This window comes from Centroberyx gerrardi, chromosome 20, assembly GCF_048128805.1.
Source record: "Centroberyx gerrardi isolate f3 chromosome 20, fCenGer3.hap1.cur.20231027, whole genome shotgun sequence".
Classification (NCBI taxonomy): domain Eukaryota; kingdom Metazoa; phylum Chordata; class Actinopteri; order Beryciformes; family Berycidae; genus Centroberyx; species Centroberyx gerrardi.
This window is the reverse complement of record NC_136016.1, coordinates 23,205,267-23,232,175: the sequence shown is the minus strand read 5'-3', so window position 1 is coordinate 23,232,175 and position 26,909 is coordinate 23,205,267. Positions and strand designations below refer to the sequence as shown.

The 26,909-nt window shown below is 45.2% G+C and overlaps 2 protein-coding genes across 2 annotated transcripts in view; one reads left to right on the top strand and one right to left on the bottom strand.

The window, feature by feature from the left end:
• Positions 1-18,844, bottom strand: part of ankfn1a (ankyrin repeat and fibronectin type III domain containing 1a) — a 67,919-nt gene extending 49,075 nt beyond the window's left edge. The window contains exons 1-3 of the mRNA XM_071904160.2: positions 18,650-18,844; positions 12,585-12,795; positions 2,348-2,542 (exon numbers count right to left, since the gene is read on the bottom strand). Coding sequence (XP_071760261.2) covers positions 2,348-2,542; positions 12,585-12,795; positions 18,650-18,829 — 586 coding nt within the window. The 5' untranslated portion in view covers positions 18,830-18,844. The remainder of the gene's footprint in view (positions 1-2,347; positions 2,543-12,584; positions 12,796-18,649) is intronic.
• cox11 (cytochrome c oxidase assembly homolog 11 (yeast)) overlaps positions 2,859-26,909 on the top strand; it is a 260,956-nt gene continuing 236,905 nt past the window's right edge. The window contains exon 1 of the mRNA XM_078290855.1: positions 2,859-2,983. Within this exon, the coding sequence (XP_078146981.1) occupies positions 2,957-2,983 (27 nt within the window). The 5' untranslated portion in view covers positions 2,859-2,956. The remainder of the gene's footprint in view (positions 2,984-26,909) is intronic.

Here is a 26,909-nt window from a genome sequence, read left to right as displayed (position 1 = left end):
CTCAAGTACAACTGCAGTATAACTCTAATTATAAATCCTTGGGAAATAACAGCTGACATGAGGAGCCTTTCTCACCTTTTATTTTACCTCAGTTCAACTCTGCCGTGTTTCCACTACACTCACTGTTGGGCCACAGCAAAAGAAAAAACAAGACCACCGCTATGCAGAATGTGAACAAAATGTCAGAAAATTATCATAACTTTGTCAAAATCCACACTTAAAATATATGTAGGTGTAATGTATGGAAATTATGCTTTTATTGTGGGCAAGTGTCCAAATCTGAACGTTGCGCTCCGGTGTTCAGCTGAACAGGAATTGGTTCCGAAACAGACGTGGGCGTGGAGTCAAAACCAAACGACTCCCAACCCCTGCTGCGGAAAATCAGCCACTGAACAACCGCAATACACGCATACAATACACACTGATAAACACACATCACTTAGCAAAATGTGAAAATATATACTGTAAATGTATATATTTATTAGAGGCATGATCAGTGCTCTACTGTAAACTTTCGCTTGTTGCACTTAGCACCGTCCTCCATCGCAGAGCGTCTATGGGTGAGTACGGGCCGGCAAATTAGTTTTGAAATCCAGAAATCTCTGCGGCTCGCCAAGTGATCATTGAGTCATTGGTATTGATCAATATCCCTATCAACCCCCACAGATATATTATGTCCATCTTGTTCCCGCTCCCTTATTCAGCCTGAGATTTCCTCCTCGTTAGGCATTTCCTGTGTGGGCGGGGACTGATTTTCCCCCGAACCAATCACTAGTGACTGACGTATCTGAACCGATCACTAGTGACGGACGTATCTGAACCGATCACTAGAGACCTACGTATCTGAACCGATCACTAGAGACCGATGTATCTGAACCAATCACTAGTGACCGACGTATCTGAACCGATCACTAGTGACCGACGTATCGGCCGCTCTGACGTCACTTCAGTCACATGACGCTGCAGCCAGTCAGCCTCTACATCCATGGTTAGCCAGACATTTACCAACTGACAATCATTGTCTAATGTTGACAAGACAATCTGTTGGTTAAGGAGGTGATTTCAACAAATCTATTCCGAAACACCAATGAAAAACTGTTGCATGAACAGTTCAAACTTTAGTCCCGCCTACAAAGGCTCTGATTGGCTCGATTGTTTCTCTGAGCGAGAACAAGCCGTTGATGAGGGAAACCGCAGACTCTCTGGATCGCTCGACAAAATCTGAAGAGTGGAGGGACGAGATTCAGGAGTCTGGAACCAGGATAGCTCATTTTGTGCTATGGGGAACTTCTTCCTTACTGCACCTTTAACAGAAGGACAGCAGAACAGAAAGCCATACACTTTCACTGTGTGAATAACTTTGAAAGGATGTTCAAGGGACGCCACCTCGGTGCCATCTCAGATATCTTTCTTTTTTGTTTTTTAAGGTTGTTTTTTGGGCTTTTTTTTAACCTTTATTTGATAGTAGAGAAAAGAGTCTGAGGTCAGATTCAAACCCAGGACGTCAGTTAAAGGTACAATATGTAACATTTCCGTATTAAAATATCTAAAAACGACTAGACCTATGTTATATATTTTTTTGAGTTGTGTACTTACATTATCCCAAATGTTTCCAACAATGTTCAAACCCAGAGAAATCCATAATTTTATTCAAGGTAACGGTGCATTTCATTTGGTTGCCTGTCAATGGCATCATATTCCCTTTACGTTTTTAACTATATCTTTTAACTGGATGAAGGATTTTAGTCATCGGACGTCTGGATCTTAAGTTATCAGAGAAACAAGCTGAGCAAACAGCTCGGCTCGCAGCCACGCCCCCTCCCCCCCTCAGACGTCCTGTGTCCGCCAAAGAGCGAAGAAACACTGATTTTTAACGTGAAACTGCTTTATTCAGTGTTTTTACCGGTTTTAATTATCGGGTCCGTTTGTTTTGGAGAGGAGGAGACCTCTGCGGATAATTCGGCTCCCGGTAAAAACCTCCTGAACAATGAACACTGAAGGAATCCTAACCTAAAAATAAAACGGCAATGGTGGTTGTTTAACAATGAAAACAACTCCCATGATCCCACGCTATTTCACAACGTCATCAAACTCCGTCTTTTGTTATTGTTTTGATTGAGAGACCCCTAGCGGCAGAAAATTACATATTGTGCGTTTAAACGGTACGTGGCTTAGTCGCCCGACACCCCCGACATCAACACACCCTCGTAACGCTTAGAAACGCATAGGTAAGACACACTCATACAGAAGCACTGTTTGTGTCCTGCTCCGCCCTGTCAGTACCTTCACACCTATTTAACACACACACACACACACACACACACACACACACACACAGGTGACTCACGTGCGTGCTGGAAGCCGGTCCTCATGCGTTTGTAGAGCTTGCTCCTCCACTCCCAGGCTCGCAGCTGCTTGTCCTTGTGGCAGGCCTCCAGGGAGAGGCCGTCCCGCTGCGCCTGGGCCGCCAGCTCCGCCGCCCGCCGCTCCGCCTCCACCACCAGGCAGCTCAGGTGGGCCTCCCGACTCTCCACGCTCACAACTGGGAGGGAAGACACACACACACACACACACACACACACACAACGGTAAGAGAAATCAACACTGTAGGTCAATGGTTTTGGCTTGTGGACCCTTAAAATGAAGCGATACTACTATTACTACTACTATTCACTATTTCACAAGAAAGCCTGCCTGGTGTCCAGCCCCCATGAATCTCATTCTTCAGCACTGTTTGAATTTGCATGGTTTTTGAATTTGCATACGATTTTATGAGTATACTGTTCAGCTGTTGTTCCATATGGTTTTATGGGTAGAAGGAAACAGATGCGGTTCCTCATGCTTGGAAAGCCTAGCAGAACAAAATGAAGTCTGGACTGATGCTCATATTCAGCTACTTCTTCATGTGTTCTGAACTGGTACGAACACCACAGAAGAAGAGACAGACAAGTCCATCATGGTAGATAAAGTTACAGAGACTGGAGTCAGATTTGTTTTGATGACATGTGACCAAAACTCTGTCCAATAAACGAGCTACTTGTCTGGCCTGGTTCGCTTGTGATTCCTAAATGGACATAAAAAAACAAGAATGCAAGAGAGTCAACTTTTCCATTATGGTTCACACAAAATAAAATGAATTGTGGGTGTGGTCGCTCCCTCGAGTTTCTATCTCATATTGACAGAACATGTAATTCCTTTTGCTGTAATGGCTGGTGAAGGATGGAGACGTTTGAGGGGTTGGAGGGTCCAATTAGGAGTTGGTAATTACCACTGTCCACAGACAAAAAAATCATTGGTGCCTTGCCTTGGAAATCAATAGAGGAGCGAGTATGAATTTTCTCCTTCCACTAAGTGGGCGGGTGAACACACAGATCACGATCTACGCTGCTCACTACATGTGCATCTTATCGTCCGGGGAGTGCATTTTAGATGTCAAGCTTGTCCGTGGAGGCTAAACACGCCATTGTGCATCTCGCAAATGGAAAATCCAATACAACTTTGACGCATAATGCCGCAACACCCATTTGTGGAGGAGTGGAGGAGTGGAGGAGTGGAGGGTATGGGTTCGGCTCTGTTAAGGCCAGCAAGGCAAGGGCAAGGCTTCAGGGAGAAAAGAACATAGTGCAGCATCCATGTGATGAGGCAGGGAACGGATCAAGGCTAAAGAGATGGAAACGGTCTCTTCTCATGTAACCATAGGAGACGCAGCACTGGACATCGTATTGCAGGGAGTCGGCGTTAATGGAAACCACGTAACCAGGGGCAACGCTGTGAGATCTGAGGTGGAGGTTCAAGGGAGGGGGGGGGGAGTGAAGAGAAGAGAAGAGACGAAGAGATGAGAAGAGAAGAGATGAAGAGCAGTGGATAAATCAGAAGAAAAGAGAAGTGGATAAATCAGAAGAGAAGAGAAGGACGTATCATTGAACATCATATTGCAGAGAATCAAATTCAATAGAAGTCAAAAGCAATAGATCTAGTGCTGAAGTTGGAAGAGAAGAGAAGAGAAGAGAAGAGAAGAGAAGAGAAGAGAAGAGAAGAGAAGAGAAGAGAAGAGAAGAGAAGAGAAGAGAAAAGAAGAGAAACAAGACAAGAAGTTAGGAGTTTAGAGAATAAAACGAGAGGAACTGGATGCTGGACAATGGACCATGTGGACTACTGCTCATATACTGTCCGTCTGTCTGTCTGTCTGTCTGTCTGTCTGTCTGTCTGTCTGTCTGTCTGTCTGTCTACCTGTCTGTCTGTCTGTCTGTCTGTCTGTCTGTCTGCCTACTTCTCGGTCTGTCTACCTGTCTGTCTGCCTACCTGTCTGTCTACCTCTCGGTCTGTCTACCTGTCTGTCTACCTGTCTGTCTGTCTACCTGTCTGTCTGCCTACCTGTCTGTCTGCCTACCTGTCTGTCTCTCTGAGTAAAGCTCAGGAGAACACACACAGCTCTGTCTGGTCAGGCCTCCCAGATTTGTCATGGTAAAAAACCCCTGAGTCTGCTGCCAGCCCGCCCAGAACACTGCTGCATTACTGCATGCTCGCTCGCCCGCTCTCTCTCTCTCTCTCTCTCTCTCTCTCTCACACACTCCCTCTCTCTCTCTCTCTCCATCTCTCTCCCTCTCCCTCATCCAAGCCTTAGTCATGGACCATGACAGCAGCATAAACAAATAAACACCAGCGCAGAAGAAGCCCCTCTTTCACAGCCCACTCCACCAGCCTGAGAGATGGACTGTGTGTGTTTGTATGTGTGTGTGTGTGTGTGTATGTGAGGGAGAGAGAGAGAGAGAGAGAGAGAGAGAGAGAGAGAGAGAGAGAGAGAGACACGAACACACACCGACAGAGAGAAACAGAAAGAGAGAAAGATACAGACAAAAGAGAAACCAAAACTGAAGGACGGAATAACGTCTTTCAGCGGTCCATGACTATAGTCGTGTTTCCATCCAATCCTCAAGCAAATTTTAAGCAAACTTTTGAAATGTCATGAAAATAGTTCCCATCGGCTGGGTTGAAGTGGATATTATACAGGCTTCCTGAGCGCAGAGCGGAGCTACATCAGAAAATATATTCACCAGAAAATCATGTGAGTCTAGGTTGATGTTGCTCTTAAGCTAACGTTGGCCATCATGTTTCCATCAAGACAAAATTTCTGCCTTTATTTGATAGTGGAGTGGAGATAGACAGGAAACATTGGGTGAAAGAGGAATTTGAGGATTGGATGGAAACACGACTATAGTCATGGATCGCTGAAAGACGTTTTTCTGTCCTTCAGTTTTGGTTTCTCTTTTGTCTGTATCTTTCTCTCTTTCTGTTTCTCTCTGTCGGTGTGTGTTCGTGTCTCTCTCTCTCTCTCTCTCTATCTACCTCTAACTTGAGACGCGAAAATGGAGTTGGAGTTGAGAGACGACGTCTCATATGCAGATATCTGTTTATAGAGATTAGCCGAAATGTCGTCTGGACCTAAAACACCTACAGAAAGTATCGATGTTTGCGTATTGTGTGGAGAAACGTTCGACTCAAGTTGCAAGTTCAAGTCTCAAGTCGCTAAACGGACTGTAAACAATGACCGGCGCACGGAAGAGGAAGTCCTGGCCCGGATGTCCGCTGGCTACACCGGAAACCCTGAAATATTGACCGTCGTCAGACCGATAGACGATGGCTTCCGAGATTGTCCCCTTCGTTACTTTAGGTAACGCTAATTAGAAAGCTTGAAAGTTGTTGTCAAAGCTGTGTTGCATAGCAATCAGAACAACATAACGCTCCTTGTGCCCTTTGACCTCTTGCTCTCTCTGTTACCAGTGATGCTCACAGCTGCACTCACAGAAAACTCTGGAGGAAACACTTAATATTTGATCGTTGGAGCCTCCTATCTGATCCCTGTCTAACGGCCCCGCTCCACTAAGCCATCGAAGGAATGACTCCTTTAAAAGCTCTGAGACGCTCCACTGCTCCCGCTGCATTCGTCCGACGGCTGACGCACGTGTTCTCCCTCACTGAAATACAGAGAAATAAAGTCGATAGCGGTTGTTTTGTGGTGTATCCGTTCACAACGTCATGCGCCCTGTGGAGCAGGGAGAACGTCAGATTGGAAACACGACACAACGCTGGTGGAGGAGCTCAAGAGTCAAACAGGAAGTGACAGCAGCTGAAGTTGTGTTGGAGCACAGAAGCGTTCAAGCTCTTTGCTTCTCCTGTGAGTTTTCCTCAGCGCAGCACTTAATAAGCAGGCGGGAGATTTCTGGGAGGTCGTAGTGGACAGATATTTTACAGAGAACGTTTCAAAATGTCCAAAGCCACTTTTGAACTGCTTTGCGTTGAGATCGAACCGACTGTTGAGCCGATCATGCCGAGCCTACATCATTATTTCTTCTCTCTCTTTTATTGGATTCCTATCGCTCGTTCCCAACGCTTTTATTTATTGGATAAACAAGCGAGCGTAAAAACTTTGCATTTGCACTCAGCTTTTCCAATTCAACACGTTATAACTCACTTAAAAATACTCGGACTGGATGGAAGCCCAGCTGACGTGAGGTCAGCTTCGAGGAGAGCGCCTGCAGCCGTCCGGCCGGCGTTCTCCCGACCGGGGGAACGGTCGGTCAGACGGAAAAGGCAGCAGCCATATTAGCGGCCTGGAGGTGCAATTTGGTGCTCTCCTCGGCCTGTCACACCCCGGCTAGCTGCTGAAGCTGGCTAATTGAAAGGGCTATAAATTAACAGGCTGGTCTGTCTGCGGAGGAGCCGCCTCACACAGTCCGCCATTGTCTGGCCGGAGGGGAGGGGAGGGGGCTAAATATAGACCAACCCCCAGGGACCCGGAGGCCTCGTAAATTAACACACACGCAATGGAGGTGAGCTCAGGGAGACGCATTAAAACACACACACACACACACACACACAGAGGCATGGACACAAAATCACATGCAGAGACACACACACAGACACACATACAGAGACATACTTGGACACACCACGTTAACACAAAATCACACAAAAAACTCACACAGACACACAAAAGACACACACAGACAGAGACATATATGCACACACACACACACTTATACAGAGACATACATGGACACACATGCAAAGACAGACAGAACCACAGAAACAGACACAGACAAATCTAAACAGACACACAAAGACACACACACAGTTATACGGACACACATACCTGGACACACATGGAAATACACCAGCGTGCATGTCACTGAGCTCAGGGAGACACATTAAAAAAGCACACACACACACCCATACACACTCTCTCTCTCTCTCTCTCTCTCTCTCTCACACACACACACACACACACACACACACACCCAGGGTTGGGGCTGTCAAGGCCCCGGCTGACTGATTTACTTGGCACTTGAGGAATGACATAAACAGAGAGCAGCAGGCCCCAGGAGGGAAAACAGCGGCAATGTTTACTCTGTGTTTGTTTACAAGGATGGGATTGTACCGCGGCCCAGAGTGGCGGCCACTGTTTGGAAAGCTCTCGCTGCCGCCCCGCGGCACAATAAATCACTTAGCTGTAATTGCCCCGGCGTTACATGCATCATTGGAAAAGTTAAACCATTAAACGACAAACCTTGTTAAGGCTGTTTCTGTGGGGAGTCACGCGGGGGCCGGGCCTCGCTGTAAAGTGGCCACTGTTTCACCCCCAGACAGACACACACACACACACACACACACACACACACACACACCCAGCCACCCACCGATCCCCACACACACATGCACACACACACATACACACATAAACACACAACCAGACACTGGGGGATGGTGGGGGCTTTTCAACCCCCTGTCCTGCTGATGTGGAGTAAGGTAAGAACCACCTGTCTTGGGAGGAGTGTGTGTGTGTGTGTCCCAGACTGGGCTGCAGACACACACACAGCCCCCTGTCTGGACCGGAGCCGGCCCACAGCAGCACTCCGCTCACGCTGCTCTCCATTCTGCACTGAAACTGAGCTGTAACTGTTTCACAGACAGGCAGCTCTAACCCGACTTCACATCTCTAACCCGACTTCACATCTCTACACATCTCTAACTAGACTTCACATCTCTAACCTGACTTCACATCTCCAACCAGACTTCACATCTCTAACCCGACTTCACATCTCTAACCTGACTTCACATCTCTAACCAGACTTCACATCTCTAACCCGACTTCACATCTCTAACCCGACTTCACATCTCTAACCCGACTTCACATCTCTAACCTGACTTCACATCTCTAACCAGACTTCACATCTCTAACCCGACTTCACATCTCTAACCTGACTTCACATCTCTAACCAGACTTCACATCTCTAACCCGACTTCACATCTCTAACCTGACTTCACATCTCTAACCCGACTTCACATCTCTAACCCGACTTCACATCTCTACACATCTCTAACTAGACTTCACATCTCTAACCCGACGTCACATCTCTACACATCTCTAACCCGACTTCACATCTCTAACCTGACTTCACATCTCTAACCTGACTTCACATCTCTAACCCGACTTCACATCTCTAACCCGACTTCACATCTCTAACCTGACTTCACATCTCTAACCTGACTTCACATCTCTAACCCGACTTCACATCTCTACACATCTCTAACTAGACTTCACATCTCTAACCCGACTTCACATCTCTACACATCTCTAACCAGACTTCACATCTCCAACCAGACTTCACATCTCTACACATCTCTAACTAGACTTCACATCTCTAACCAGACTTCACATCTCTAACCTGACTTCACATCTCTAACCTGACTTCACATCTCTAACCCGACTTCACATCTCTAACCAGACTTCACATCTCTAACTAGACTTCACATCTCTAACCAGACTTCACATCTCTAACCAGACTTCACATCTCTAACCAGACTTCACATCTCTAACCAGACTTCAGGTCTCCAACCCGACTTCACATCTCCAACCAGACTTCACATCTCTAATCAGACTTCACATCTCCAACCAGACTTCAGGTCTCCATCCCGACTTCACATCTCCAACCAGACTTCACATCTCTAACCCGACTTCACATCTCTAACCCGACTTCACATCTCTAACCCGACTTCACATCTCTAACCAGACTTCACATCTCTAACCCGACTTCACATCTCTAACCAGCCTTCACATCTCTAACCAGACTTCACATCTCTAACCCGACTTCACATCTCTAACCAGACTTCACATCTCTAACCCGACGTCACATCTCTAACCCGACTTCACATCTCTAACCAGCCTTCACATCTCTAACCAGACTTCACGTCTCCAACCAGACTTCAGGTCTCCAACCAGACTTCACATCTCTAACCCGACTTCACATCTCTAACCCGACTTCACATCTCTAACCAGACTTCACATCTCTAACCCGACGTCACATCTCTAACCCGACTTCACATCTCTAACCAGACTTCACATCTCTAACCAGACATCGCATCTCTAACCAGACTTCACATCTCTAACCAGACTTCACATCTCTAACCCGACTTCGCGTCTCTAACCCGACTTTGCGTCTCTAACCCGACTTCACGTCTCCAACCCGACTTCACATCTCTAACCCGACTCCACATCTCTAACCAGACTTCACATCTCTAACCAGACTTCACATCTCTAACCCGACTTCACATGTCTAACCAGACTTCACATCTCTAACCAGACTTCACATCTCTAACCCGACTCCACATCTCTAACCCGACTTCACATGTCTAACCAGACTTCACATCTCTAACCCGACTTCACATCTCTACACATCTCTAACCAGACTTCACATCTCTAACCCGACTTCACATCTCTAACCCGACTTCACATCTCTAACCCAACTTCACATCTCTAACCCGACTTCGCGTCTCTAACCCGACTTCACATCTCTAACCCGACTTCACGTCTCCAACCCGACTTCACATCTCTAACCCGACTCCACATCTCTACACATCTCTAACCCGACTTCACATCTCTAACCAGACTTCACATCTCTAACTAGACTTCACATCTCTAACCAGACTTCACATCTCTAACCAGACTTCACATCTCTAACCAGACTCCACGTCTCTACACATCTCTAACCAGACTTCACATCTCTAACCAGACTTCACATCTCTAACCAGACTTCACATCTCTACACATCTCTAACCCGACTTCACATCTCTACACATCTCTAACCCGACTTCATCTCTAACCAGACTTCACGTCTCTAACCCGACTTCACGTCTCTAACCCGACTTCACGTCTCTAACCCGACTTCACATCTCTAACCAGACTTCACGTCTCTAACCAGACTTCGCGTCTCTAACCCGACTTCACGTCTCTAACCCAACTTCACATCTCTAACCAGACTTCACAGCTCTAACCCGACTTCGTGTCTCTAACCCGACTTCGCGTCTCTAACCCGACTTCACATCTCTAACCCGGCTTCACATCTCCAACCTGCGTTCACATCTCCAACCCGACTTCACATCTCTAACCAGACTTCACATCTCTAACTGACTTCACATCTCTAACCAGACTTCACATCTCCAACCAGACTTCACATCTCTAACCCGACTTCACATCTCTAACCAGACTTCACATCTCTAACCAGACTTCACATCTCTAACCAGACTTCACATCTCTAACCAGACTTCACATCTCTAACCAGACTTCACATCTCCAACCCGACTTCACATCTCCAACCAGACTTCACGTCTCTAACCCGACTTCACATCTCCAACCAGACTTCACATCTCCCAAACACACACTACAAGTCAACAGTCTGGACACCTGACTGAATGTTCTATGTTTTTCATTCTCTTAAAGCCATTTTGACCTAAAGGCTTCTGCTTAAATGCTTGACATTAGTTTCTTAGACAAATATAAATAGTGAAGATCCTATGTATGACTTTCTTTCCAAAGCCTTTGCCTTTCCATCAAGGCAACGGGCGGCTACTTTAAAGAATTTAAAATATAAGATAGTTTTGATTTGTTTAACACTTTTTTGGTCACTGCATAATTCCATTTGTGTTATTTCATAGTTTTGATGTCAACCAGTCAGCCAACGTCTCCTCCTCTCAGGCTGCCTGTTTTCCTCTGAACTGACTGTTAGTTTTGGAGCCAGATGTTTTCTTCTTCTGTGTCTTCCTGTCTCCACTCGTCCTGACTCCTGTAGAGACACGACTGAGCGGACATCGCTGACTGACTCTTCTTCTTCTCTCTGTCCTCGGCCTTTCTCCAGATGAAGGACAAACATCCGTCAGTCCAGCAGCAGAACGTCCAGCTGTTCCTTCTGTCCAGATGTTTCTGCTGCCTGTCTGATTCACCAGATCACACTCATATGTTTCAATACATTTAATCATAGAAAATTACACTGACTTTTTATTGACAAATCAAGAGTTTGGAGAAAGCGGTTGTAGTTGCAGTGTGATGCTGCTCAGCCTGACGTGTCGGCCATGTTGGCTCCATGTAATCACATGACTTTAGTAAAGTAAGGCTTTACTGTTCCAGTTTCACATTCCAGTTCCTGATCTAACAGATAGCTCATTACTTGTGTTTCATTCTTCATCCCCTTGTTAAAATCTCCCATTGGAAGGCAAATTACTCCAAAACAGTTTTCAGCCACAAGTACGGAGTGTGTTAGTCAACATAATTAAAAAAGTAGTTCAAGTAATTCAAACAAAATTCAAAAATTGAACCTTGGCGATGTTGTAGCTTGGACGCAGCCATCGGATGCAACGCAACGCGAGCAGTGGAGCATCTTTCAGCGCTGGTAAAGGAATCATTCCTTCGATGACTGACGCCCGATGGCTGTAGTGGAGCAGGGCCGTTAATTACAGTTTTTCTCAATCGCTTAAGATGCATTTCCTAAAACGCTAACCTCATTCTCAACACAGCCTCAGGTCGATTCAGGTCAGATGACTTACAGACGTCTGTTCTGGATAACAGAAACGTGTGCGTCTTTGGTGCCATCTTTGGTCACCTTCCACAGAGTACAGCAGGTGGTGACATCACCTGGCACCAAAAACCAGCCAATAGCAGATGGCCAGTTCAGCACCCTACTTTTCACCATTAGATGTCAGGCTTCACCACAGATTTGGGTTTGGGGTTTAGTTACTGTTTAATAGTAGTTTTGAAAAGGGGAACTGACACAGCAAAAAGCATTTCCCATTGGACACGTTTTGGTGACGCACAACTTCCCAAACTGATCTCTGGTTTTCTTAAGTCAGCTAGAGCAGTGGTTCTCAACATGGGGTCCAGGGACCACCAGGGGTCCTTGAGGGGGTTCCAGGGGGTCCCCAGCAAATTGATGAATCGTTAAACTTCAGCATTATTTCATTTACAAGAAGTTAATGATTAGAGAATGTAGAAGAATGACTGTTTTGACCATAGTTTCTCTGTTATCTCTCTACCTACAGATAGTCATGGGATTCTGGACAAAATCATATCTGACAGTAAAAATATTCTCAGATTTGGGTCCAAGAGACAAAATCTCATCAAATGGGGGTCTGAGGCTCTAATATGGACTAAATTAGGGTCCTTGATATGAAAAAGGTTGAGAGTCACTGAGCTAGAGCATGCTGGTTGAAGGAAATGCGTGGTGAACTCGTTCTGAGCGTTAACAGAGACTCACAGTGCGGGCTCTCCTTGCCGCCGGCCTTCAGCAGCAGCTTGGCGATGGGCGTGTTGTTGGTCATGATGGCGATGTCGAGCGGCGTCAGGCCCTGGCTGTTGGGCGTGTTCAGGTCCAGCTCCTCGGCGCTGAACTGGTACAGCAGGATCTGCACGGCGTCCAGGTCCTGCTGCTCCACCGCCTCGAAGATACAGTCGCTGCCCTGCATGGTCTGGAGGGGAAAACAAGCGCACACTGTTACTGCACTGGGTACTAATTCAATATTATCGTTTATCGTCTTTCAGTGGAATCATGTGGTGATGATATGGTGATTTTGTGATGTCATGACACAAAATTCTGCTGTCTGAACTGAGCACATTTTACTTAAAAACTCTGAAAACAAAATGAGTTATGGTAGGAATATTATTTGAAATGTCAGTTTTATTTGACATCTCACCGAACATTACCATTGGGATGAACATTAATTTGATTAAAGGCATACTGAGCATGATTGTCCCCCTTGAAATATCATGAACTCATCCAAAAATGCTTCTACTCCATCATTCCTTCTGGCCCAGAGGTAGTGTGTGACAGTGTGTGTGTCTGCAGAGAGCCTGCTGCCTTCTGCCTGGATTTTATTATTTCTGAATGTTCTGGACGTTTCTGGGCGTCGACCTTTTGGCAGCAGGTGAGTCCTGCAACCAAAACCACTGCTGAGTCCTTTTGTAACTAGAGGCCTCTCTGGCTGAACTCTAATACAGGGGAACTGGAGTTCTGGACAGAGCGAGTGTGTGTCGTGAGCTGGCAGCTAGCTACTGTTGTTAGCGTAGAAAAGCTGATGGCTAAGCTAACCGGCAGCTAACTGTCCAACAGAAAACAGGCCAACTCTGCGTATCCCCATCCTCTCCTTCAACACTCTCCAACAGGTGAAAGCCAACAGATTCACTCTCGTTTTGGAGCGAGTCTTGTCCGCTTGGTGTTTTGCCTCGCTGTACTTTTTTACTGTTTTTTACCAATCTGGCAACCGCAGGGAGGAGGGGTCAAATCAGAAAGTTGTGTTTACAAGCCACAAGCAGCAAAATGCTACTCAGCATGCCTTTAACGTGATTTTTCATACGTGAGCTATATTGTGATAAATATCGATATTGAAAAAAAATCCTTATAATTATCGGAATTTGATTTCAGCCACATCGCCCAAATGATTTCATGTCACAGATCCCCAAAAAGACGCACTAAGACCCCGATATGTGAACCATATATTAGCACTGAATTGTTTAACTGCTTACACTGAGAAAATAGTGATGAAACTGAGATCTATGATAAGGAAAATCATTCCTCTATATACTCTATATGGGATAATTTCAAAATAATACATTCTCGTAACTTTAAACTACTCCACATTTTGGTTTGAAGCCCCTCAAACCCCTAAAAGTCCCCACTCGCCACCCAGGATTTGGTTTTGGAGGATAAAACAAACGCACACATACAGCGGCAGCCATGATACAAGTCCCACTTCACCTAGAAATCCTTCACCTACAAATCTTGAGTGTTATACAATACAAACACACCGGTAGATTACACTGCAAATCTCTAGTGTCACTCCTCCAAGTAGCTGCAAGACCATTCCTTATCATTTCTGACAGCTGAAAAGAGAGCAAACCTTTTTTTTTCCAAACGATCCCTCATGTTGATGCAGCTCAAGTTCAGCTTTAGTTCAGCCAGCATGCAGTAAAAAGAGGTAGTTGTACGTTGGTTTATATCGATTTTAACCGATTGTTTACATCCACATAGAGGTAAACAAGAAGAAATACATGCGCACAAACAATTAAGTGCAATCAGAAAGTGCCCAAGTACACACTTTCTATGCTCGAGCTTCTTTGAGAGAATAAATCCATATCTCTCGCATAGAAAACAGAATTTAAATGGCTGTTCAATTCAATTGGCTTTATCAGTTCAGTCTGTGTGGATTTGTTGTCACAGCAGCAGCAAGAAAACAAGAGAAACACTTTGCTGTGTTGCCTGTGAAAACGTCACCTCAGAGCCCACACTTCCTTCACCTCCTTTAGGTTTATCACAAAATGGCTGATTTTAGACTAACACATCCTCCGGTGTTGCCTGTGTTTGGTATCAGTCATGACATGTCAGATTGAACTCCAGTCATTAGTGTCAGTGTGTGTCTGTCCAGGGGTGAAACAGCAGGAGTTATCAACAAACAAGTTTTAAAAAGTAATGAGGCCAGTCCTTAGCTTGTGTTTGGCCCCCTGCATGCATCGCTAGAGGGGCTAATGACAAGACTCTGTGTGTGTGTGTGTGTGTGTGTGTGTGTGCATGATAGGGTTGGGCGATTGGACAAATAAATTGGGGATCGGCGATGGACTGAATCCATCGCCAGTGGAACTTCTCTTTCTGATTTTTTGCCAATTCAAAAAACTTAAAATGTGGCCCAGGGCGAAACACTCAAGTGGAGAAGCACATGTAGAGACAGAAATGAAAAATGATGCTCAAGTTTATTCGAAATCCATTTAGAGATTAAACACAGCCGACATTTCCCAGAGTTCCTCGGGGTGCGTTGGTTTCGTTCCATCTTGTGCTGCTGTTTCCTCTTGGGAACGCTCCCTGACCTCATGCTGCTTTATCACCGTTTTTCTTGACTGTGAGTTAAAAATGTAAAAATGTTCATTCCCTGTGCATTTAAAAGCTAAATGTTTTAATTCATCACAGCTACACCACAGACAGTCGCCCTGCGGTCACGGGCAATTTAAAGGACCGATAAGTAAGACGTTTACTGCCACATAACAAAATGACCGTAATATATCTGCAGGGGGTCGATAGAGTTGTTGATCAATACCAGTGACTAAACTGATACTTTGCAAGGTGCTTCTGGCACGGACTCTGATTTGGAATAAAAACTCCCCACCCATCGGATCTTCAAGACTCTCCCAATCACATTTTCACCTGCTGGATGATGGAGGACGGTGTTAGGAGCGAGCCACAACATGTTTCAACTACAAAGACTAAAAAGCCTCGTTCTCAAGCCAAACAACCAAATGACACAGCGGTGTTATTATTATTATTATTCCAGTGTTTAGCGGTGATATATCAGCTCTTCACTAGAGCTTTCTGTTGCATCTCTGCTCAAATTAACTAGCTTACCGGTCTCTATTGTGAAAATGTGACTTTTGTTGTTTCTGTCCATTACAGGCCACCGTAGCTGAAGGGGACGAGAGCAGATCTATTGATGTTGTTGCAGTTCCTACTTGTCGCCAATAGAGGTCGACAGTTGCCCCTTTAAAGTCTGGGACCAGGGCGGGGCAACGACTCAATATTAGTGAAAAAGTAGAAAGTCTATCTATTCCCTCTTTCATTCACTCTCTGTCCATCCGCCGCCCTCTGTCCCTTTAACTACAAAGTTAGAGTTAAATCATACTTCGGTGTGCAGGTTCTACTTTTTAACTGATGTTCGGCACTTAACCCAGCACCCACTGTCGATGTGCGTAAAGTTAATTCGTAGCTAATAATTCAATATTATCATTTATCGTTTTCAGTGGAATCATATAGTGAAGATATGACGATATTGTGATATCGTCATATACAACTCTGCTGTCTAAACTGATGATAACACGCAAATTGTATTTAAAACCTCTGACAAAATGAGGCATGAAACATCTTAAGGAACAGTATTTGAAAATTTTGTTTTTTTGTTTGACATCAGGCCTAACATTACCATGCAGTTCAATGTGATAAACATGAATTTGATTATTTAACATGCGATTTTGCATACGTGAGCCAAAAATCCTTATGATTATCTTGATATGGATTTCAACCATATCGCCCAGCCTCAACAGGGACAAACACATCGAGGATCAGGAACATCTGCAAAGACTACTGACTGACAGGAGGATGAGCATGACTCGTCTCGTCTCCATTATTCTCTGCAGAGGGAACTTTTTTTATTCCCCTCCCTCCATCCCTCCCTCCCTCCCTCCTTCCCACCGTCTGCCTCTCTCTCTTTCTCTTTCATGGCTGTTGTTGTGACTGGTTTGTAAATGCCACCAGGCTGGCAGAGAATGTTCTGGAAGGCTACAGCTATTAACACACAAACAAGAGTAGCAAGGGCAGACACCGCACACACACACACACATTCACACACACACTCACACTCACACACACACTCACACACACACTCACAATATGACCTGTTACAACTGTCGCACTTGATGAATCTTCTCGACCAAATGTTTTGCAGGGCAGCAGGAAGGACATGGTGATGGCAGAAGAGAGAGAGAGAAAGAGAGAGAGTGAGAAGTGGTGATGAAGAGAGAGAGAGTGCCGTTTCATGATGTGACCAAATGCTCGCACGTCCATCGACAGCTGCCATCGGAGCGTCCTTGAGCAAGGCACTTAAAGCTCTGCTGAACTTTGCGTCTCTTCCTCCATGATAAAACCCCCAAAATCAGTGATTCTGTGATCTGTTGCTCCGGGAGAGGAGACTGGAGAATTGTGTTGTTTTCTCTCTCCATTCAGTCTGAAAATCACACTTCTACGGTGATTCATTAAAAATAAAAAAATCAGCAGAATGATGTTCGTTTATGTGCTTGAAGTGTGATTTTTTTTGGCAGTGAATGGAGAGAGAAAACAACACAATTCTCCAGTCTGCTCTACCGGAGCAACAGATCACAGAATCACTGATTTGGGGGTTTTATCATGGAGGAAGAGACACAACCCAAGATACTACCAGAGTTCAACAGACCTTTAACCCTCTCCTCGCTCCAGTAGGACTGGCGGCAGGAGACTGGTTATACTGGGGAATTTACAGATATCAGTTTTTGTGAATAAATGACTGAAGGATCGTTGCTGAAAAACAACATCTGCGCTCCGCAAATCCTCCCGGGGTAAATAAAGGTTTTAAAAAAAATGTGGCAGACAGACAAACTGAGCGGATTGGCGATAGAGAGAGAGAGAGAGAGAGAGAGAGAGAGAGAGTCTGGTTTTATGATGTAACCATCAAAATAAAAGCACAGAGGAGGGAGGAGGAGGAGGCAGGAGAGAGATTGAATAAAAGAGGGAATAGATGGAGGAAAGGAGAGTCCCGGCTCTAGAGACATCACTGATAACAGAATTAGTGAAGCACCTAAACGAGATCTTTATTGATCCCTCTGTCCCAGACACAAGCGGCCGCGGATCTGAACACACACACACACACACCCTTACTTTGACATTATCCTGTTCCCATTCACTTGTTTGAGATTTGAACAACATGGAGTACAGCAATCATTCTCAACCATGTGCCATTGAGGCCCAAGAGTCCACAGGTTTTCATTCCAGCCAATCAGCAGCTGATTTCATTGATTAGTTGCTCCCTATGTGCAAATCAGTCAAACCAGCTGGTTGCAGTGTTTGATTGGGGTGAAAACCTGCAGACTCTTGGGCCTCGATTGGCTGTGATGCAATGTAACGAAGTCAGCTGCTGATCGTCAATCAAAATTGGTTTTCAATTCATGAAAGAACTCATCAGCTCCAATTCAACTGAGGAACTGGAATTTGAAAAAACCTACAGGAAACAGAATTGGAAGTTGAATTTAATTCAATGTGAAATTCCATGTTTTATTGTTTTTTTCTCACCACATATCTGAGATTCCACATAGTGTTATATATTATCAATACTGAATATCATAAAATGTTAAAGGAACCTTTCAGCTGGTGTTTGATGCAGAACATGTAATGGTAATCCATACATTATGATTGAATGTGTTTGATTTGTTGAACTGTCTTTTATTTGATTCATAATGTTTTGATTTATAATGTTTAGAGTCTAAACAAACTCTCTTAGAAGTGGAATTTAATGGAATTTAATGGAATTCAGTTCTGTTTCCTGTCATTCAATTGAGTTCACATTCTGTTTCCTTACAGCTGGGAGACTTTCACACTCACACTGCAGGAGCTGAACTGGAGATTATGGTCCCAACCCCCGACCCCCACTGGACCGGACATGATATAAAACCAGTGTCTTTTAAATTTTAGCGTACAACCCATAAACGCTCAAAGCCCTCCCCACCACTCTCCTCCTCACCCTCAGCCAGACTCACCGAAGCCTTGCGCAGGCGGTCGGACTTCCCGAAGAAGTAGGCATCTTCGAAGGAGGAGGTGCTTCCCCTCAGCTTCTCCGACAGGTTCCTGTAGAGGCGCTTGGCGGCGCTGGGGGAGGCCGGCCCACCGGGGCACTTCCTGGTCTGGGACAGCTGCAGGTTCTGCATCTGCTGGGTCATACCGACCGGGATGCTTCTGCTGGGAGGGAGGGAGGGTTGGGGAGGTGGAGGGAGGGAAAGGAAGGAAGGGAAAGACTTGATGAGACTTCCAGAGCCTGAGGCGAAAGCTATTACGCAGAAAGATAAGCACTGACTTTGATGGGGAAAAGTTAACTATCTACCATGATTGTAATCTCTGGGAAAATCTATGGACCTTCATGGGTGAGAGCAGAGGGAGAATAGGAGGAGGAGTGAAGAAAAAGATGGAAGGGGTTGTGCAAGGGGTTGGGAGAAGAGGAGGTAGAGGTAGAGAAGGAGAAGGGTTGAATGGAGGAGGATGGGAAGAAAGGTTTGTGGGAGGATGCAATGGATGGGAGCAGATTGGATGGAGGTAGGGAGGGAGAGGAAGGAGGGGAGAGGGAGGTGATGTAGAGGGAGGCAGGGAGGCGTGGATGGAAGATGGGGTGCTGCGATCCATCGGTGTGCCATGAGTCCTGTTCTGAAATATATCCTGGACATTTCAAATATTTGGTTAAAAGGTGCAACATGTAGCGTTTTAAAATCAATACATCATTACAACCCTACCCCATTATACCACTATATCACAATTAATTTCACAATGATAGAAATGTTTAAAAAAGCTACATGCAAGAGAGCATTTGTCTTTCATTGTGATTAACCTGTAGATCGCAGGACCAGACATGATATAGTCAATCAGGACCACAACATGTGTATACAGGTGTGGATTGGCATGGACTGGAAGTTGAAAAGTAGAATCCGCATACCAAAGCATGTTTTTAACTCTTTACTACATGACGTTTCGACTAGAATATTAATGAATATTCACTGCAATGAAAAAGTTGAGTTTCACCTGTTCTATTTGTGGTGACGTCACATACCAGGTGGCAGTGAAGAGAGTTAAACTATACTTTGGTGTGCAGGTTCTACTTTTCAACTCATGTTCATCACTTAACCCAGCACCCACTGTCAATGTACATATAGTTAATTCTTGGGATGGACCAAGCACAAATTCGTCAGGAACCTATGGCAAGAGCGCTTCTTCCTGGGTGCTGAACTGACGTCCAAAAGATCCATGAAAAACATGGGAATGATGGCACTCCAAAAGACATCAATCATGATGATCTGATGAAGGCTTAAATGGCAGTAAAAATGTGGTGTAACTGATGCCAAGTCTTGCCTTAAGTTAAAGAAAAGCGTTGCAATGCCACTATTCTCCTATTCTTCTTGGACCTTTTGGAAACCAGCGTTGCTCAGCCTCAGATCTTCCTCAGGTGTGACACTGAGTGCATGGTGTCAGTGACCAACCCACGGATTGCGATGGTGTGTTAACTCAAAAACCTGTCCAGTTCCAACTGCCAGAAATCAATCAATGGCATTATGACTCCTCAGCTTTCCCGTGTCTGTGTGTCTAAGAAACACAAAGCGTTGCTGGAATCCCCTCTGGCCCCGACGCTGTCAGAAAAGATTGCTTCAGTTTTTCATCCGGCGCTCAAATGACCTCCCGTCCCCTCAAGCCGTCGCTCGGTTCTCTCCTCATTGGCTGAACAAATTCAACATGTCACTGAAATGACAAGACTGTCAAAAGGGGCTTTTGCGGGGGCCTTGACGAATGGAGGCACTGGCTCGCTATGGGTATGTGTACGCTCGTAAGCCCTACTAAATATAAGAAAACACCGCACCGCTGAGCAAAACCTCCATCATTTTTATGAAGGAATCAAGAGAAAGAGATGTAGACTCATAAACAGACAAACAGAAGCTATGGCCAATACAACAAACCCTCTTTAGCTCATTAAGCACTTCTTAGCTCTTCTCTCTTCTTAGCTGTTCTCTCTTCTTAGCTCTTCTCTCTCATCTAACATGATCACTCTAGAGTCACATGAACACACAGTGCAGAATGAATGAGCCAATCAGTGGCATGTTGCCCTAGGTTTCCCCTGTCAACAGTATGTCTGCATTAGGCTAGGGTACATACGAGGTGGCGGGTGTGCCGTGTTGCACTGCAGAAAAATAGCGGCTCCTTACCGACCATCGAGAAAAAATAAAGAAAAGAATATCGGAAACTCTTTACTTTTGCCTGTAATTTGGCTAAAAACAACCCAAACAACCTACCGCGAAAACACAAAACATGGCGAACATATCGTCATTTCTTCTCTTTAGGTCGGACTTCATCAAACAAACTTGTTTTCACACCAAAATGATCCGCACCACGGTCCGAATGGAAGATGACCAAAACCGACGATTTTTGGCGAACGTTTTGCAAGATTTTGGTCGCCACACAAGCCCACATGGCGTGTTCGCACCTGCCAGAATGATCCGAACTTTGCAAAAAGGTCCTAGGTCCACCATGATTTGACCTGTAATTGTAGCGCTCCCCTTGGGTCAATCAATGCTGGAACGCAGTGGTGAGATGCATCACTTCCCCAAGTTTCGTCAAAAAACAGCAGTGTCTGAGAAATGACATGCGAAGGCCAATCAGCGGCTACTATATTGAGGCTTCCTGCTGGGCCAAGTAGAGAGAACTCAGGTGAAGCAGCAGTTTTCATCTGACTGCCAATGGGACACTTGATGCAGTTGATGTGTTTCCTAGAGCAGCAGTATTGTTAGAAAACAAGTTTTTCATGTAGAGAGCTGCTTCACAAAGCGTTAAGGATTAATGAGTACGCAACAGAAGCACTATCAGAATCAGAATCACTTTTACAACAGCTGTGCAAGGAATCTGACCTGGTGAATTGATGCTGACGGATTAAAAATTATATTTACACAATACAGGATTGACACAATAGCTGCAGGACAAAACATTACCTCATATATAATGCAGACAAAACATACTGTATGATAGTAGACTAAAAATAAACACACTACAAGTATACAATGGATTTGTTCCAGTGCAGCTGAATTAAGAGTAGCTGTTGATCAAACTACAACTAGGTTTAAATGCAGCCTGAATAACTTGTGTCAGTGCCCAGGGGTGGAGTGTGTGGGTGTGTGTGTCAAGGTTCAGCGTTAAAGGAAAAATTCACCCTGAAACGCTTCAACATTGTTAATAAAACAGCTATTTAGCGATGTACTTTGCAATTTTATTACCTTGCATTCAAACCAACTCTGTTTGCAACAAAAGGTTCTCACTGGAGTCAAGGCTGAAAAAAGCGTAGGTGCTGAAGAAGAATCCTACGCAGAAACATAGAAGACGTGTGTGTGTGTGTGTGTGTGTGTGTGTGAGTTTGTGTGTCTTATGCAAAACGATATGAGAACAGACCTTCGCTAATTGGGACAGTTAAATATCCATGAGCTCAATCAGTCTATTTGTCTACCCATCTATCTCTCACCCAGATGGTACGAACCCCTTGTTAGATCAAATGGTTACCGACAAGAGCCTTAAGGGCGAGAGACAGAGAGAGAGAGACAGAGAGTGTGTGTGTGTGTGTGTGTGTGCGTGGAGGGGGAGGGCTACGCAGAACCAGAGGCTTTAAATAATTAAAAAGGTACAAATTGGTTTTTATAATTGCGCTTTAGGACACAGTTCTCCTGACCGTCATTAAACCTTTCACTCTGCCACTAAACACACACAGGGGGAAAGGGGGGGGTGGCACATATCATGAACACTGCGTACATATCTGTGTGTGTGTGTGTGTGTGTGTGTGTGTGTGTGTGTGTGTGTGTGTGTGTGTGTTGAACGGTGAATCGAAGGTGATTTGCAGAGATAAATGTCAAACTGCTGTGAGAGAGAAAGAGGACTGAAATAATGTAGAGGCCCTGACACAAGGCTGAAAATGTTCTTATTCAAAGAGTTGTTTAAATAGAAGTGTGTGTGTGTGTGTGTGTGTGTGTGTGAGTGTGTGTTTGACTATGTGTGTGTGTTTGTTTGAATGTGAGGCCTTCTGCTGCAGTGCACTTTTTGAATTTGCAAGGTGATTCATAGCGGTCTGGACCAAGCCTATCTACCAGCTCTTACTCTGGACAGATACTGTCCGACACACCTGATTGGTTGGCCGATTGGTTGGCGTGACAACAACTACCAAAATGGCAGCCAGCAAAGGAATTGGATGATAGCAAGCTGGATTTAGTGATGTATAAGTAAGTGTAAAAAAAATCCAACGCATGCAACATCTGACACATCCTTTTCAAGAGTAGCGGTAGAAATAAAAGTAGACACTAGTACACACTAGACAGTAGTACACTGTCAGAAACTGGGGTACAATAAAGGTCCATTTCTGTACCTAATGGTACACACTCTACCTCAGAGGTACACTAGTGGTCCTTAAAGGGTAACTTCGGTATTTTTCAACCTGGACCCTATTTTCCCATCTTTTTGTGTCTAAGTGACTAAAGGAGACAACAATTTTTGAAATTGGTCCAGTATTGAGCGAGATCGCTTCAGCCGGCAGCCGTGAAACGAGCTGCAATGTAATCCGACGGGGCAAATCTCACCGTCAATGTACGTCCACTAAAAGTTCTTGTTTTTGCCACTGACAGGCTCAGATTGTTATTATAAGTGTCTGACAACATTATGGAAAGGACCCTACAGAGAAATCAAATGTTTTTCTTTACCTTTCGCTTGATCCGGTCTGTGTGTAACCAAGTCTCGCTCAAGTCTCGCGAGAGTTGAGTTGTTGCAGGAAGTTACACACAGACCGGATCAAGCGAAAGGTAAAGAAAAACGTTTCATTTCTCTGTAGGGATTACATTGCAGCTCGTTTCGCGGCTGCCGGCTGAAGCGATCTCGCTCAATACTGGACCAATTTCAAAAATTGTTGTCCCCTTTAGTCACTTAGACACAAAAAGACGGGAAAATAGGGTCCAGGTTGAAAAATACCGAAGTTACCCTTTAAGGTACAAGGTACTTGGTACTAAGGTACTTAAAAAGTACAAAGACTTTCTGACAGCAAAAGGTACATATCTATATCAGTTTTCTTTGAATTTGAAGGTAGGCTTTTGCCACTTTAAGGCACGAAATAGCTCGTCTCTGGAGTGGGACCCTAAAGGGATCTGTACCTGTTCCAAGGGTGCGTTTATGTACCAAAGCATCGAAATACATTTTGGTCACTCGGGGAACATGATCGTACCCCAAGTGCAAATATGGACCTTATCTAAGGGTACAATATTCATACCTTAGACAGATTACAGCCCCAGCAACAAGCATTTGTCTCCTTAGTTATTTGTGTTCGCACATTGACTTGGACAGCTTCGTAGCAGCTCTTCCACCGGGGTTTTGATGTCGGTTCGGTTGTGCGTTCGTCTTTATCGGCTCTGAAAGTGACATAGTTCCATATTTGGCTCCGGGAACCAGTTTGTCAACCAGTTCAGGTGGATTTGGATCCAGTTCAAGACCTGGACGCTGTTTTTCCATTTCCAGCTGTTTGACTCCGACTGCTGTCAAGATCCAGACCGACACTCTCTCTAGTCCAATCGTTCTTCTTCTAGTTCTTCTTCTTCTTCTTCTTCTTCTTCGAACTATTCCAATCCGCATGTTCACGCCCTCTGGAGGAGACGTCAAAAAGGAATTCCAGCTCGCAGAACACATTTGGTGAAAGTATCAAACGTTTATAAAATCCCATAGTGAATTCAGTTGTTTGCAGCATCTAAATGTCGTGTATCGTGGCGACGCTGAGCAGCAGCAGCAGCAGCAGCAGCAGCAGCAGCAGCAGCAGCAGCAGCAGTAACAGTAACAGTAACAGTACCAGCAGTTGGGACGGCTTGTGTTACAGAAGATAACACCACATGCTGTTTATCTACATACTCCCACCTAGTTCAACAGATCAATTACCAGACTGTGCAGCAGACATTAAATCCCTCTCTCTGTCTCACTCTGTCAGCTTCTCCTGGCACAAACACCCTAGCTGCACACCTAGACGCACACCTACACACACACTCAATTAGCATATACTCACATACTCTATTAGAGATCGCAGATATTTAATAATTAGATGAGAGAAATTATGCAATATCTGTTAATATGTGAGGAAATGAATCAGTACCACAACGCAGATTAAACTGAAACCTATTCCATGCTTTCAAGTGTTTCCGAGAGAGCAAGAGTGTGTGTGTGTGTGTGAGAGAGAGTGTGTGTGTGTGTGTGTGTGTGAGAGAGTGTGTGTGTGTGTGTGTGTCCTTACCTGTCCAGGCTAAGTGAGGATCGGGGGGTTCCCGTGTCAAACAGGGGTTTCAGGTCTTTGATCAGAGCATCTCCCGCTGGCCTCTGGTTCCACTTCTGGGCCAGCCGCGAGATCTTACTGTCCGACCTGACACACACACACACACACACACACACACACACACAGAAAGGATAGCAGTTGAGGTGAAACGCAAAAAAGAGGGGGAAGAAGGAAGACAGCCCAAGTGTTGAGGATGTAGATTATCGATGTAGAGAAGAAATATTAAGTCCTTGGCTACAGATGGTCTCTCATCCACACAGTACCAGCGAGAAGCTAAAGAGAATCCTTGAGAGGTATTTCCAGGTGAAATCACCTTCAATCGGTCCTGATGCAAAACAAAATTTGAAAAAGAGAACGAGGAAGGAGGGGAAAAAGGTCCGAACGAGTCCAGAAAGTTCTCACGCTCCCTGCCTGCCCTCCCTCCCTCCTGTATTCAGGCTCCAACACAGTGAAAAGGGTTGCAGTGAAGAAGAAATGCAGCTGAAATCAAAATTTCTTCACACACACACACACACACACACCTGTTTCGTATCTCCCTCCCTTAACTCCGAATTTCACTACTACTTCAATACAGTTGCAAAAGGATTGAAACGCTTGATACTTTAATTAAACAGATTCTGCAAGCTGAAATCCCATTTAAAAATGTCATCTCCAGAGGACGTAAATATGCAGATTGGAATAGTTAGAAGAAGAAGAGGAAGAAGAAGAAGAGGAAGAAGAAGAAGAAGAGGAAGAAGAAGAAGAAGAAGAGAGACTGGAACAGACAGAGCTGCAGTCTGGCTCCTGACAGCAGACTGCAGCAAAATTCAACGGACTGAAGCTGAAAACAGCAGCAGGTCTTGAACTGGATCCCAGTCTGCCTGAACCTGGTTGAGAAACTGGAGCCAGGAGCCAAATATGGAACTATATTTGCCTACCAAGACGGACATCCAACCAACGGATCCAAACTCCTGCGCAAAACTTGCTACAAAGCTGTCCAAGCGATGATGATTTCTCTATTTTCTCATCCTTTTTAGATATTAAAAACTCAGCATTACTTCAAAGTCTAAATTCTAAAACACTAATACTCACAACAAAACCTCGAGAGGAAATCCAGCTGAGAATCCTCCAGAGCAAAATACAGGCTTGCTCAGCACCAGCAGCAGACTTATCCCAGCGTCCGAGGCTCGGCTCCTGGGTTAAATCTCTCTGACTGATGCTGCCTCGCTGGCTCCGGCTCTCTGGAGCTCTGGATCATCTCCCGGGGCGAGGAGCTGAGCGGCAGCCCCAGATGTGATGCTCTGTCCTGGGTGTGCGTCCGGCTGAGCGAGAGCCTCTAGCTGGTCCCTACTCTGGAGCTCGCACTCCGGCTGACTGTGGAGAACACCTGTTCACCGGCACACTGAGTGAACGCATCTCGCAGCGGCACACACACACACACACACACACACACACACTCACACACATGCACGCACACACACACACTGAGACCAGATCAGCATGTATGCACACACTGGAGAGCAACAGAGCGAATGAGCGGCTGAGAGAGGGAAGGAGGGAGGGAGGGAGGGAGGAAGAGAAATAACGAGATAGGGATGTTTGAGGAAGAGAGCGAATGGCAAGGGTAGATGTGAGGAGGGTGTGTGTGTGTATGTGTATGTGTGTGTGTGTGTGTGTGTGTGTGCTGAAGGGTGGTTGAGGGGGGTTGGGAAACCTAGTGATACGAAAGGCAGCCACACACACACACACAATATTGAGACCAAGCAAACCCAGATGGAAGAAGGGCAAGGCTTCGGGCTTTGAAAGGGATGAGAACAAAGAGGGGAAAAGGAGAGAGAGAGCAGGGAGGAGGAGACATTATAAAGGAGGTGAGAGAGAGAGAAGCTGAGATGAGATTCAATTTGCTGATGCCCGAGGGGGGGAGCCACTGCAGCAACAACCACCGGGAT